At 37.7% G+C, this 14,555-nt stretch overlaps 1 protein-coding gene across 10 annotated transcripts in view; it reads right to left on the reverse strand.

Moving 5' to 3' along the window:
• Positions 1-2,881: 2,881 nt before the first annotated feature.
• Positions 2,882-14,555, reverse strand: part of rgs3a (regulator of G protein signaling 3a) — a 154,069-nt gene continuing 142,395 nt past the window's right edge. For 8 of the 10 annotated variants that reach the window (XM_038302063.1, XM_038302070.1, XM_038302079.1 and 5 more), the window contains 4 exons: positions 7,108-7,209; positions 6,019-6,080; positions 5,032-5,198; positions 2,882-4,939 (listed from right to left, as the gene is read on the reverse strand). In XM_038302063.1, coding sequence (XP_038157991.1) covers positions 4,739-4,939; positions 5,032-5,198; positions 6,019-6,080; positions 7,108-7,209 — 532 coding nt within the window. In that variant the 3' untranslated portion in view covers positions 2,882-4,738. Of the gene's footprint in view, positions 4,940-5,031; positions 5,199-6,018; positions 6,081-7,107; positions 7,210-7,447; positions 7,830-11,345; positions 11,496-14,555 lie in introns of those variants that run through there. The other 2 variants (XM_038302112.1, XM_038302121.1) reach the window with 2 other exon arrangements.

Genomic DNA, 14,555 nt, shown 5'->3' on the forward strand with positions numbered 1-14,555 from the left:
TAGTTAGTTAGTTATACCTGCTTATGACAATGTGTTCAAAAGTAATACATTCAAAAATATTTCATAAGCAGGCATAATTGGCTATTCCTTTCTTTGGTCAGTATCAAGTAAGCAAACACAAATACTGCAGTTAATCTGAGGTGTTTTTTTTTGTTTTTTTTACATAAACATGTTGTCAATGGAGCTCTTGATGAAGTGAAATAAGCCTTACTTAAGCTGCAAAAACAGAAAAGAAACACCAGAACAACTGCTGCAGGTTAAAGAAACAGACTTTTTTTTTCTTTTTTACTACATCCTGAGAGAGAAGGAAAGCACTGGTGATCTTAGCACCACAATAAGACCTGGATGTTCACAAAGGGCGACAATAGAGAATGATGGCAGAATTCTTTCAGTGGAGAAGAGAAATCCTCTCACAACAGCCAGGTGATTTCTGAGGTGTTAAGAGAAATACTGCCTTCAAATCCAGCTGGTTTCAACAAATCTATTGAGTGAGTGATAATAGAAATGACCCAAAATATGCATCCAGAGCAAAGCAGGGTTTTAAAAAGCAAACAGTTGGAATAAACCTTAATGGAGAAGTCAGTTCTCTAATTGATATTAACTAAATTAAGCATGGTTTTATTTGTGTAGAAATGTGTATGAGTTTGAGACTTCAAGCGGTTACCTTATTTTTTGAAATATTTTTATGCCACAGAATTAAAGGGATTGTATTAAAATATGATTTTCTTCTTTACATTTTTATGTAATCATTTAGTTGACTCCATTGAATGAATGCTAAATGTTTACTCTTTATGTTTGCCTCTTCATGTTTACACATTTTTTTATGCAAGAGACAATGCAGCATTTTTAAACGTGCCTCACAACTGCAGAAAAATATGTTGTAATGTTTAATATAACAGTTAAAAAAAGACCTCACAGAAGTGTAATTTAAAATGCTTTATTTCAATGAATGATAGTTTAAAAAATAAGAGCTACAAAAGTAAAGTAAAACATTTCTGTTAATGGAAAGTCTTGTGTTTTATTAGGTACTACATGTTTAATTGTTATTAACCTGAAAATGAATGTATTTTTTAATGGTACACTGGTTGAAATCATTTTGAATCCTAATTTTTCTTACACTAGGATATGTTTTGGTAATAGGAAAACATGACCTAAAGTCAACACCCCGCGTTTCTTTAACTACATTGTAGCCGAACACCATTTAGTACAACTTTTTTCTGAATATTTGTGATCCTCATCTTATCTTTGTATTGTTTGTTTTAACTTGTGTTATCTTACTGTTTGAAGTCTGTTTTGATCAAAGGCTAGTGTGGGAAAGCCACCGAATCCGGTAAAATACTGATGAAAATTCACAAATAAAGACTTTTGTTTTTATTTCATGCAAAATACCACATGAGAAGGCAGAGGAAACGCTAACAGCAACATCTAAAACATGCGGACATAAGTGATCTTGGGAGGAAACATAAGTTTGAACATATGAAAGCTGAGCTGAAAAACAATGACACAAACTTTGATACGGTTTCCACATATGACAGGAAAGGAAGGAAGCTTGAACAAAGGCATATGGCAAAGCAATTGGGCCTAAATGCAGTACTATTGTAAAGCATGGTTCGCTTGTTCTCCAGAGACGGTCACGGTCACATGCAAGAAACTCTTGTGATAAAAGAAACAGTGCCTATCAAAACAGATGGCGGCTGGTAAAGAAGATTAGGTGCAGTTACTACACTATCCAGCTTCATTTCAGACTGACCAACCCCCAAACATACATCCTAATACTTCCTTTCATCCCCACTGCATCAACATTTGGCCTGGTGACACCAGAGTTGATCAGAATCTGTGAAGATCTTTTTCAAGATCTAAAACAGCCACAGTAAATATGGGTCTTCATTCATTATTTGGTCATTAATATGCATTTTAATGAATGGTAGCAAAGAGGTGCAGTGAAACTGTCTAAAGCAGTTGAACTCAAAGTTCTAAATGATTGTACATTATGAGACACTCTGTGTCAGTTTGATAAGGCCAATTTTAATGGAATTGGGAATTCACTTCAAATCATTTAAATTTTTTGCATACAAGATCATATCTACAAAAAATGTTCTAATGCTATTCAGACTGTGTGCAAGTTAAAGAATAAAACCATTGAAACAATCTTTATTCTCTATTCTTTCTAAAACAAACATATAATTCTCCATGCTTTGTTTTTTTCTCTCCGAAGCTTGATTTGGGAATATTGTCCACATGTGTAGACCATAATCTATAAATTATTGCTGGGACCTTCTAATGGTTGTTTTACTATTAGCAAAATAAGACACATAACTGTGATTTTCACATATGTGTATATTCAAACAATAAATTATAATCACAAAAGGTAAAAAAAAAACCAAAGTGATGACATTTGGTCATTAAAATACACCCTTTAGTACCATACTATGAAATGTTATTTCATATTATTTTTTACTTTTCTTGAATAAATCTGCAAGGTCATTTTAAAAGATGTCAAGCCAGTAGAAAAAAACTAGAAGGAGAATAAATGTTTGCTGCACTGCTTTATGCTAAACTCTAGTAAATCATCTTTGGAGATTTATTACCAGATAATTACACTTCTTTCATTTAAGCACAAAATTACACATACAGTACTTACTCCATCTGGAAGGCCATTGTCTGAAGCCCAGATAAGTCATAATTAGAAGTATTCATAATACCCCTTTTTCTCACTGTTTCACCCATACGATAATAAACCAATAAAACCTTAGGAACAGAAGCAGTTAGTGTCATAGTAGACACTACATCTGCCATTTATTCCAAACTTATATTTTTAAAATTCTTAACAATATGCTGGAGCTCCAGCCAGTGTAGTGAAAAGAAACTTGACACCAGACAGTTCACTTAATAGTTGTTTGGTTTATTTCTCATTAGCAATGACACCAAATGTACTCTACTGTTTTCACTTGCTATCATAGGAGATGCATTTCGAATTGTAAACAGTGAAAATGATAAAATGCATTTCAGAAAACTCCTCACAAGCAGTGTATGACCGGGAAAAAAAAAAGAAGAGCAGATTGCACCTGCTCTAACCTATTTTTAACAATACATGTCATCTTATAGTTTTGAGTCTCTTGTATTTACATAGATACATCTGGGTCCCTTACTCATACCAACAGAGACCAGTTTGTTTTTTTTTGTTTATTTTTTTTAATGTGTTATCACATATTTTCTTAAAGAATTATATTTACAACCATTACTTCCCCAGCTGCCTGCTGCTGGGGTGTTAACACACAGAATCAGTCACTTAAATCTTAACTACTTATGCTTCTTTAAGTTTATGTTAAGTCAACCTTATAGCTCTACGTATGTTTCTCTTAACAAATAAAAGGTAATGCAGAGCTCAAGCTGATCTGTCATCATTAAACATTTGAATTTATCTAAATAAATGAACAAAATAAAACATGATAATAAAATAAGATAAAAAATACAAAAAATATTGCACTTAATAGTTCAGGACAGCATTGGACCTGTTTGGTGGTTAGGAAAAAAGAAAAACACTTTATGGGGAGTGCTTTAAAGGATGTAAAAGTGTGTCTTTAGAAGCATCCAGCAAGTTAATCTAAATAAATAGGCAAAGCTTTGTACACATAAAATTTCTTTTTTTCTCTAGCTAGGAAATGAGCAACCTTTGTGCGTAGCGCAGTAGGACAGGGGAGTGCAGATTGAATCCCTTAAGCATGTAGGGAAAAACGTTTAACAAGTGTGTATAGAAAAACCAGTAACAGTGAAGAAGATAAACCAAACTGATACCTATAAAAGCAATGTCCTGAGAATGCTTCTTGATTAGTCCAGAATGAGCTACAATGTTAAAAGAGATGTGTTTTGTTTTCCGGATTTTCAGTTCCTTTCAGTAAAGAGTCTTTGGAGGCAGGAAGCAAGTCGTTTTTGTTTTTCTTTGTCCAATTCAGGCTTCATGTTTGTGCTTGGATGTGAGAAGTTCTCACATTGGTGTTTCAACACAACTGTGTTCCCTCCACCGTTCTTCTTTGCTAATCCGTCTCCGATGTCGTGTCCAGTCTTGAAATAGTCTTGAAAAAGCAGAGTTGATTTCATACATAGAAGCTTAGAGTGAATGGAAAAGTTATGAGGATTCAAACACCTGGTTTTTCTTCCCTCCATTTTCCAAAGATATGATAGAGCGGGAAAGAAAATGACCTTTTAATCGTACCAACAGCTATGAAGTTCACAGAGAATGTGCAGAAGCAAGAAGGAGGTTTAAGCTCGGAGATGAAGGGAAAAAGTGACAAAAACAGTACCGGACTGTCTTCACGTCAGCTACCCCCCTTTTTTTAACCAGTACAACTGGATAAAAACATGAGCTAATGCATCTTTTGTGTGTGTGTGTGTCTTAAGCGTAAAAAAGCACATCAGAAACAGTGATCAGACATGCGTCCATTTCCTGCTCCAGCCCTTTTTTTTGTGGGCTTCTGTAAATTTTAAACATCCATTCATCCAATCACTCATCCATCTGTTAAACTACATTCCATTGCAGTGCCATAACTTTGCGTTATCTCCTCTCACACCAAAACAAAAATCCTAGTGAACAGGATGGCATACATACACACATAAAGATTAAATCAAAAAGGCAAACAATGAAGCTCACATCCCAACCACCGTTGGTTTTTTCGTTTTCAAGTGTGCCCATTTTTGTCTGTCGTTCTCTTTAATTTCTCCTTATGTCTCTCCTCCTCTCTTATGAGGAGGATGATGTCGATGTAGCGCTGGGCTTCTTTTGGTTAATTAAGTCCAAATAGAGTTCCGAGCGCAGAAAGCGGGGGTATGAGTCCTTTTCCATCAGCCCGTATATCCGCCTCTGAGCCAAGTCAAAGCAGGAGCGCGTCACATTCTGCAGGTTGTCCTTAGTGTGATCTCTAGTGTATGAATCCAAATTCACCTGCAGGTAATAATCAGTAAGAAGATTGTAAGCAAAGTGAAAAAAAATGCAATACTAAGGATGTTTTGAAGCAACCAAATCCATTCGCTTACCTCTTTACAAGACTGTATAGCGATGTATTCAGCAAAGATTTTCTTGGCTTTTGAGGCCATCTTGGACTGCGACTTCACTTTCTTGTATTCCTCGCATGCGAGCCAAAATTCCAGATTCTCTTCGCTGAACTCAGTGCGCAGGAAAGCTCTGAAGGCTGCCAGACCATCTGAGAGGGAGCAGAGGGGAGGAAAATAAACAGAGAAGAGTTGACAAAAGTGCCATGGTAACATCACCATTGAAGCCCTCCTTAGAGTTTCAGCTCCTAAAATAGCTCTGCCTTTTGAGTCATGTGGTTTTAATATAGTGAGGGGAAGAAAAAAAAACGTAGCAGGGTAGAACCTATCAAAGTCTAAAACACTAATCAATTCTGTAACTTCTTAATATTCATTAAAAAAGCCTGATGCAGAGCAACGAGATGGATTGGTTTTTTGTTATGTTTTAAATATCAGTTTGGCCCTTTTGAAGTTTCTGCCCGGCTTAATGTTTTAAGGAAGAGGGCATCCAAGGCAAAGAATAGCAGGAACCGAGTCCACCCACTGCTCTTCTCTGCACTTTTCCGCTCCCATGAATCACCCATGCTGATAAGCAGCACTAAAGCAGGCCATCATCTCTTACCTCACTCTGGTGAGCATTAGTGAGGTAAGAGGTGGAGGAGAGGAAATGAGAAGAAGGGGGAATAAAGGGGCTAAAAAGCCTCAAATGAGGAACAGATGTAGAAGTGGATTTGTGTCAATTACAAAAGAAAGATCAGAATCAGGGCAAACTAGATTTTTAAGATCTTAACACACGTTGTCTTGTAAACTCTGGACTTTGTGTGTTTGGATTAAGGAATTATGCAGCAGGTTGCCCACTCAGATCAGCAGTATGAGCATGTAATCCTTGTGTATCTGTAGTTCCCTGCCCCCTTGGCCATGCATAGTGGTTAATCACGTTTGTTATTTGAATAGTAATTAAGTAAGGAAGCATAAAATAAAAAAAAAACTTACATTTGTGCGTCAGCAGCTTGTCAAGCGAGTCCCCCCATTTGAGTGCTTCTTCTGGTGTGGGCCTACAGATGAAAGCAGAGCGGTTCTTTAATAAGCCCATTTCAGCCAGGTTTCTCATTGTGTGACCCATCCGCAGGATTGAAGGCTACTCTAGTCAGATGAGTGGAAATGTGTGAGCAGAAGGATCCTGCCTGATGCTTCTCTCCCTTTTAGTCTGACACATTCAGCTGTGGATGGTGGGAAGTTGCAGCACCTTAAGCCATGAGTCTGTCTGCTTCTCTGTGGAGGGGGTGGCTTTTACAATCCCTCTCAATGCCAGAGTGGAGAAAGGGGGAAGGAGCTTCAGATAGCCAATCAGGAGGTGTTCAGGGATTTAGGAACCTCCCACCACTGACAGATTGAGCATGCCCCCTGGTGCCTTTCATTCTTACAATGAATGCATTTTAACATTTTTCCCCTGACTGGAATCCACATTTTAGGCCACAACATTTAACCACTTGAGTTTTTAATTGTGGAAAACTGTTTTTGTTATTATGCAGTAGAGCCTAGAATAATATCACTTTAGGTATTTCTGTATCTTTTGATTTTAAAGACTTGAAATTATGAAAATTACACATTAGGAAATACTTTCTGTTGGTCTGTTGTTTTGAAGAAAGTGTAAGCACAATGACAGTATGTTTTAGAGTTAACATAGACCCTGGAGTGAGAAGCAAAGAGGATGAAAGCATCATTTGAGCCAATTATGTCTACAGATTTTATAAAGCATTACACAAAAAAATGTGTTTATAAAATTCTCTGGATGAAATTTTCAAACATAGATCAGATTATGCTGCACTGTATAATTCATGCAACTGAACTTAAAAAAAATATATATTATCTTAAAATATGCAAGGCAGCTAATTATAAAAACTGCTTCATCCTCTTTTTTTATCATGGTGTTTTCATTCAAAATTTCTTGAATGCCACACCACAAGGATGCTCCTGTCTCTCCTTCTGCCCACATGTCTGCCTTTCAACACAGGGTCAGATCCACAAACCTGTCTCGCACTCACGCCCACATACACATGCTGTCAGGAAGTGGCCACTTACTTGACTGACTTCATAGATTTGTCTAACTTCCCGGCTGGGTTGCTTCCTGGGGACTCATTCCTCCTCCGCAGGAAAGCCAGCCGATTCTTCATGTCTTTGGCCCTGACAGGAAGAAAGACATTGGACGGGAGGAATGGGGGAAGGTAGGTGAATGCAGAAGGATAGCGGGGATAGTGGGGGGGATTAGGTGGAGGATGGAAAAGAAAGAAGAAACACAGGGAGAAAGCCAGATGAGTTTCCAAGTCTGCAATCCACAACGTGAATAATCCAAAGAATAGAATAATCAATTTAGCCGTAAAGACAGTCGACAAAAACTCCATTTAAAAAAAGGTGAATATACATTGTAGCCTTCGGTTGAGTTCTGTCAGTGGGACAGCTTTTCAAAAGGCAAATCGCCTCTTCCCCACTCCTTCTTTCTTGTCAATCTAATATCTTGCTCAGTCCTTTCGGTAGAATGTCCCTGGCAGGTTTCTCGACTGGGACTAAGCAAATGTAGCAGAGGAGGAGAAAGTCAGTCCTCACTCATCTGTTTCATCACGCCATCCTCCATGCGTCCACAGAGGTTGCAGAGGAGAAGATGACCCAAACCAGGGCCAACAGGGCACAGTAACACCTGCACTCCCTACTGAATTAGCATCCAAAATCCTCCAGACCACCTTTCTTCCAACCATCCCACAAAGATTAGTGCATTCAGACTCAACCGCAGAAGAAATCCAGCTCTTGGTACCCATGTGGTCCAAAAGGATTCTGCACAATCCCATTTCCCATGGTACACGTCCTGTCTTCTCCCGACCTGGTGCACGTGCTGCCTCATTGGGATGTGACCTCACTCAACACCTATTTCCTGAATCCCTGCTTTTGATTTCCACTGTGGATTGACTGGCCTGCTAATAACGCTGCGCAGCCTTGTGAGCTGCCCGGGCCTAATCACGGCGAGCTGTCCCTAACCGCAGGCCTCAGGAGAGCATGTATCTTCCCAAATTAAGAAACAGCACTTCCTATTATAGACACCTGTCACTTAAACGAGCATTCACTGGGATCAAACCACACATTAGCATAAAGAGTGTACAGGAATACACATGATGAGAGGACTTCACGACTGCCACATCCAAAAACTGCCCTCCATCAGTGCCAACTCATACTTGCCTAACAGATGCTTCCATGCTAGAAACAGGTGTTGCAAATTTCTACTCATGCATGAAGGCAATAGAGAAGGGCTTTGATGATGCAGGCTGGAAAGTAAGGTGGTTTCAGACAAGACAGAGACCACAATCACAAAAGTAAGTTACTTTTCTGACTAACGCAGGACAGGAAGAGTCAAAACATGCCTGAAAAAATGTAACAAGGAGCGGCTGTATCTAATGAATGGGATGTTTTATGGAGATTGATCTGTGTGTTTAGACTTGTAAAAAGGTTAGATGGTGAGTTTCGTTTCGCCCTCCAAACTGCACAGGCTTGTTATTATGTATGAATGTGAGTGTTTTTATTCTATTTCATTTTCTCCAAGGTCTGATAAAAAATCAAATTTCCCCCACTCTCAGCCGGATGCATTCTCCATTCCAGATGCTCAGCTGCTGAGCACAAATGTAGACCTTTTCGGTTTTAGAAAAAAAACAACAGGGGTTCTCAAATGCAATATACCTGATAATAGCTAATTCTTGGAAGCCTGAAGGTTGTAAATACTGCTCTAACTATCTTCCATGCTGTTAAATAAACTCATGACACTAGAGCAAGACTTATTAGATAATTCTATTTTGGGGTTTTGACTTGAGGCAATTAGGATGAGAGCTGTTTTTAAATAAAAGGGAGCCTCTGTCTCGCCAAAACATGTGAGCGCAGAAGAAACTCATACTTTATAAGCGTTGGAAAGTAGGCTCCTGGCCTGACAAAAGATGCCTTATTATTTATGTCTGATTTTAAACAGGCTGAGCTCATGTGAGAGTGCTGTGACAGTAATGTCAAAACAAGGGACACTTCAAGGTAAATCTGATTCTCTCCTGCCACCATGTGGATGCCACTAGATACTGCAGTTCCAAAAACCTCTACCACAATGCACCACATTGAATTATTAATTTAATAAATTAAATGAATAAATAAATATAAAGGCATTGATTGCATTTTGTACTCATCATGTTTTAAAAACTATATATATATATATATATATATATATATATATATATATATATATATATATATATATATATATATATATATATATATATATATATATATATATATATATATATTAAATTCCTTAAAGCATTGAATGTAATTAGTTCATTTTTGTCCTGTGGTTCAGCATTATCATAGATCAGTTGCAGCTGTAGGGGCTAAAATTGGTTTAGACCAGGTGTAAAAAGCAGGAATGCTTTGCTTCTTAACAAATCAGATGTTAAGATCTTCTGACCAGCTGCTTAAATCAAAGCAGCAAAGGTTATCAGAAAAAATAAGTGAAAACTGAAATATTTTCCTCTGATTTAAAAGGTTTGAGTTCAAATTGGATTCACTGACATATTTAAATAGTTTAAAGAAAAAAAAATGCCTTCTCTTTTAATGAAACTTACTTGCGGAGCTCTAAAGAGAATCAATTATCATTTTTGACAAATGCTATGGCTCTGAACTTATGGATAAGTACATTCGCTGCTCAGATATTTTCCCAAAAGCTTCTAAATCACTGAACCAGTTCAGCCTCTCACATATGCAGACCTCTTACTAATAGTATTTGGGCCTTTTTCCCCCTAAAACTTTAAAAATAACTTCGGGTTAACAAAGTTAAAACGAGTAAAAAGGAAATTTGATATACTGCAGTGTCACATGCAGCACATGGTATTTTTGATATTTCAAAGCACAACAACATGCTGTTTTTAGAGGGTCAGTAATTTCATTTGACTTCTCTGTTCCTCTGCCCCTTATGTATTAACAGTTTTGGGTGCTTCTTTATGTTAGCATCTTTTCCCCATGTCACTGCATATATCCTGCTTCAATCAAGCACTACTCTCTTAGCCACGAATCACCCTCCATTGGATTTAATACACCCACTGAATTCTTAACTTGATCCCTTAAGAGGTGCACACATGCTCTGTCAAAGATGATCAAATTAAGATGATCTTTCATCTGCAGTTACCACTTATACATTTCTGCACCACAGCTCAGCAAACTCTTAGTAACATGTCCATCGGTGAGAGATAGGCGTCATGATTGGGTGAAGAACGAAAAGGTCCTTCGCTCTGTAATTATCTGCGGCTTCCAACGCTCTGTATTCCCTCTCTACTTGGCTTACATTAGTTGCACTAATAGCACCCCTCTAGCTATTCCTGGTGCTGTGAAAAGTAGGCCGCACTCTCTGGGAAAGGCTCTGGTGGCACGAGGGGAGAGCTGCAGACAGACATATTACAGATCACAGTGTACCACATACATGCAGGAAGCAAATCCACAACCTGCCTCTTAATTTCCCATGCCGATTCACAACAAGACAATTTGTAGTTTAGAAAGTGGTTCGTGAGCGAATCGTGAGCATTATCCAAGCACGCTGTCAGTCCCTCTTCGGGTTTAATGACAGAAAGCTGTGGGCCTGGAACTAAATACAGGACATGATACACAAACAAGGCTGATTGTGAGTTTGTTTATTTTGATTAGAGTTTGATAGGTCAAATTTGGTGTCACTATGTGTGTAACTTAATTCATTCAATAAACCATCAAGTCTTGGTTTAAAATATATAGTTAGTCACAGCTCTAAAATATATTCATAAAATAAACAAGGTTTTATAGCAAAACATAATGCAAAATAAAACAGGGCTTCATTGTCCAGATAATCGCTTTGAAATATTCCTATAAATAACATATAAAAGTGTGATTGTCCCAAATGTACTCCTTAAATATAGAACTTCTCTTCTACTCTTATCCAGTTTTTGACATCAGGACTATAAAAAGCATTGTTCTCAAGCAAAAATGACTGTTCTGGCTGCAGAGGCCACATGAGTAACCTATTCCTGATATCCAGGTTGGTTATAAGAGGAAAGAGGGACAGCCTTGAGTTGAAGTTAAAATCGCTTCCTCCAAAATAGTTCTAGCACCTCACTCTCATGGGTGATCCATCTCCCTCACTGAGACTGTCAAATGAGATCCACGTAGAGGTTAAACAGCCTCCTTACCACCCTGAGAGCAGCCATTCCTGCAGGACATGAATTAAATCCTCATCTATTTAACAAGCAGAGAAAAAGACTCACTCCTGCTCTTACCTTTCCAGGTATTTCTCTGAGAAATCAACCATGTTGTAAAACATTGGCGCAGGCATGAAAGCAGCTGCATGTAAGCGTATGTCAGGAGTGGCGGCGGTCAGGACCCAGGGGTTTGTTTGGCAATCACATTCCTCTAACCTCCCGAGAGACTCTGCTGGGGCTTTATATAGTTGAGGGGGGTCTGGGGAAGGCGGACCATGGACTCACCCAATCCACAGGCAGCACTCAAGAGATGGATTCCTCCTGCTTGGGTTCTGGCAGGGTTTTTTAGCTGAGATAAAGCTAGTTCTTATAGCACAGCTTGGCTAATGTACTGATCTATTCTACGCACCAAGACAGCAAACAATGGTAGAGCCATGTGGAAACCTGCTAACTGTTAGATGTCTCATCTATTTTTTAGGAGTGTTTCCCGCACTTAGTTGCTGTATGTTAAAGCATTAGGCTTAACAAAAGGTATTATACTGTTATAACTTGTGCTTAGAAGATTTAGCAAACCTGACAATTGTGATATAATTGATATAGAAGATTCAAATTAAACCACATTTCCCTAGTCTTGCCCTTTTCCACCATCTTAATGAAAATGTTTCAATCCACCTTTGTGAGCTTCAGCATGGGAGCAATGGATGTTGAGGAAAGGTTGAGATGTTCATCTAAATAATCAGACATATTACTTTGAGTGTGGCGGCTGGATTTTAATTACAGTCCCTTGCATTTGTAGTTTTACAAAAATCAATGATGCAATGGTAATTAGATTTTATATATATATATCGTGCAGATGTAGTAATTGGCTGTTACCATCTAGCTAATACCCCTCTCTTCCTTTAGTATATATCCCGATTTAATGCTCTCAGAAATACCACAGTGGCTGTTATGGTATTTGTTTAATTAACCTCTAGCTGGTTTTGGCTAGTTATATGCAAAAAAACTAATGATTCTTTATTTTGGAATAAAGCATTTTCTTTTAAACAGATAAAGTATTGTATATAATATATACACTAGTTTATTGTTACATCAAAGAGCCATTCTTAATAAAAACCTCTGTTCTCAGATCTAATAAAGTCATTGGAAGTGGACCAACTCCTGCTAAACAATCATCCACATTTGCATAAACCACTGTCCTCTTTTGTTTTTCGTTTTTAACTGGATTGTTTCAACAGTAAAAGTTAACTTGGCCTCACTTTGACTATCCATAGCTTATCTTGATTTACATGACTTAAAGGCACCAAGTTATCCTCTGCAGGTTACATCGACCTTGCTTGCAAAATAACCTCTCTTCAGATATCCTAACTATTCTTTTAACAGTTAATCTGTACTTCAGTGTGACTTTACAAAGAGAAAAGGAAGAGAAAAGTCCCAGCTTCATTATAAATGTAACACTTATATGATACCTTTAGATCTTTTAAATTCTATCCGGACCATAAAGAGTTCTTTTTAAGCAGCAGTTTACATAAAGATAATAAAGACGCCACTGTTACCCAATATATAATAGTCTTTAGGAGCCCATTTTAACACTACAGAAGGTGACTTTACATATAGTCTGGTCACAGCAAATACATTTACATATTTACATTTTTATTTTTTAGGAAACAATTTCACTAATGATGCTTAGAGACCACATTTCAGAACAAGACAGTCATCGGGGCTGTTTTTGTTAGTCTGTCATTTCCATCTGTCAATGTTTCGTACTCAGGTGATCAGAGTTGTTATCATATAATTGGTAAGTCACGAGCATAAAAAAATAAAAAAATGCATCTTATAAAACATTCATTACACCAATTCATTTACCTGGTAAAACTATATAAGGCAGTTAATTAAGAGAGAGATGTTCTAAAAAATCAAGGAAAACAGCTCTATGGATCCAGATTATATAATGCAAAACCTGAACAGATAAGAGGGAAAAGATGAAAAGGCTTGAGAAAAAGTATAAAATGCTAAAGAAGTGGAAGAAGTGTTTAATTATACATGATAAAAAATATGTATTTTCTTTTGAAGAAATATAGACCTACTTGTAGAAGACTAACCATGTAAAATAGTGAAGTACTTGTATTTTTCCACAGTTGAGTGAAAAACATTGTCTAAACTTTCCTAATATGTTGTTGGTCCCACACATGTTGTGAAAACAAGACTGGCTGACCAAGACTTGGACCCTAAAAGACCCCTGAAGGTGCCCTGTGGTATCTGACACCATGATGTTAGCAGCAGATACTTACAGGCCAGTAAGTTGTGACTTTGAGCTACTCTGAATCAGATGCCTTCCAATACATCCTCTAACGTTTTTTTTTCCTTTGCGTCATCGTTGGTATGTTTTCATTATGGCTTAATGAGTTTTAAAGTTGCCCCATATGAGTCGAATGAGCCTTTCTTGATGATCTGTAAGTCTTTGGCTTCTTTTATTAAAGTCCTTTACATACTCAAAACATCAGAGACGGATTCTATGCTGTGCCTTTCAATGTGAACTCAATTTGGAACCGGCACAAAGGCACCGGCTGCAAATTATTAGTGAAAACGAGAGATAAGAAAACATGTTAAGTGTTGCTGTAAAGAGATAGATAGTGCACAATGATTTTAGCCAGAGGTCATAGAGCACAGTCTAAACCTATAAATAGTTCTGACATATTTTGCAGTCGTAGATATATTTCTTTAACACACTGACGTCTATCTCCTGGTTCCCAAGGCTTTTTCTGTATGTTACATATCAGCCTTCAGCATCTGGAGGAAATCATTTCATTTCCTCTGGCGTGGATGGGAAGCCTGAGATTTCAATCTATAGCAGCGACACATTGAATTTGTATTCCTCTGAGTCACAGAAAGATATTGTGCTCAGAGCATATTTATCTGTGGAACTTTGCCATGAATAAGTAGATGTTGCTGATGGTTGTCAGACTACCTAAGGACCAATTAAACAAATCCAATAAGGTAAAGATATTGCAAATTCATTGGACACAAGGACTGCTTTGTTAATGCACAGATTCAACTCTGCATGACAAGCTTTGTGACTCTTTCTGGGTTTATTGATTTATGATGACAGAGGAGAGCAGCATCATGACAGATCTATTCTTTATCAACAAAAGACAAACTATTCTCCTTTATAAAGCTGTCATCGGAGTCACAACTGTGCAGAGCAGATGCCTATTGCCAGACGCTATAGATGGGAACCCTTCAGGCTAACTACTGTTGCACCTGGAAAAATTATCGGACATTTGCCGAAAA

This window comes from Cyprinodon tularosa, unplaced genomic scaffold, assembly GCF_016077235.1.
Source record: "Cyprinodon tularosa strain WSP-4 unplaced genomic scaffold, ASM1607723v1 ctg113, whole genome shotgun sequence".
In the NCBI taxonomy this organism is placed as follows: domain Eukaryota; kingdom Metazoa; phylum Chordata; class Actinopteri; order Cyprinodontiformes; family Cyprinodontidae; genus Cyprinodon; species Cyprinodon tularosa.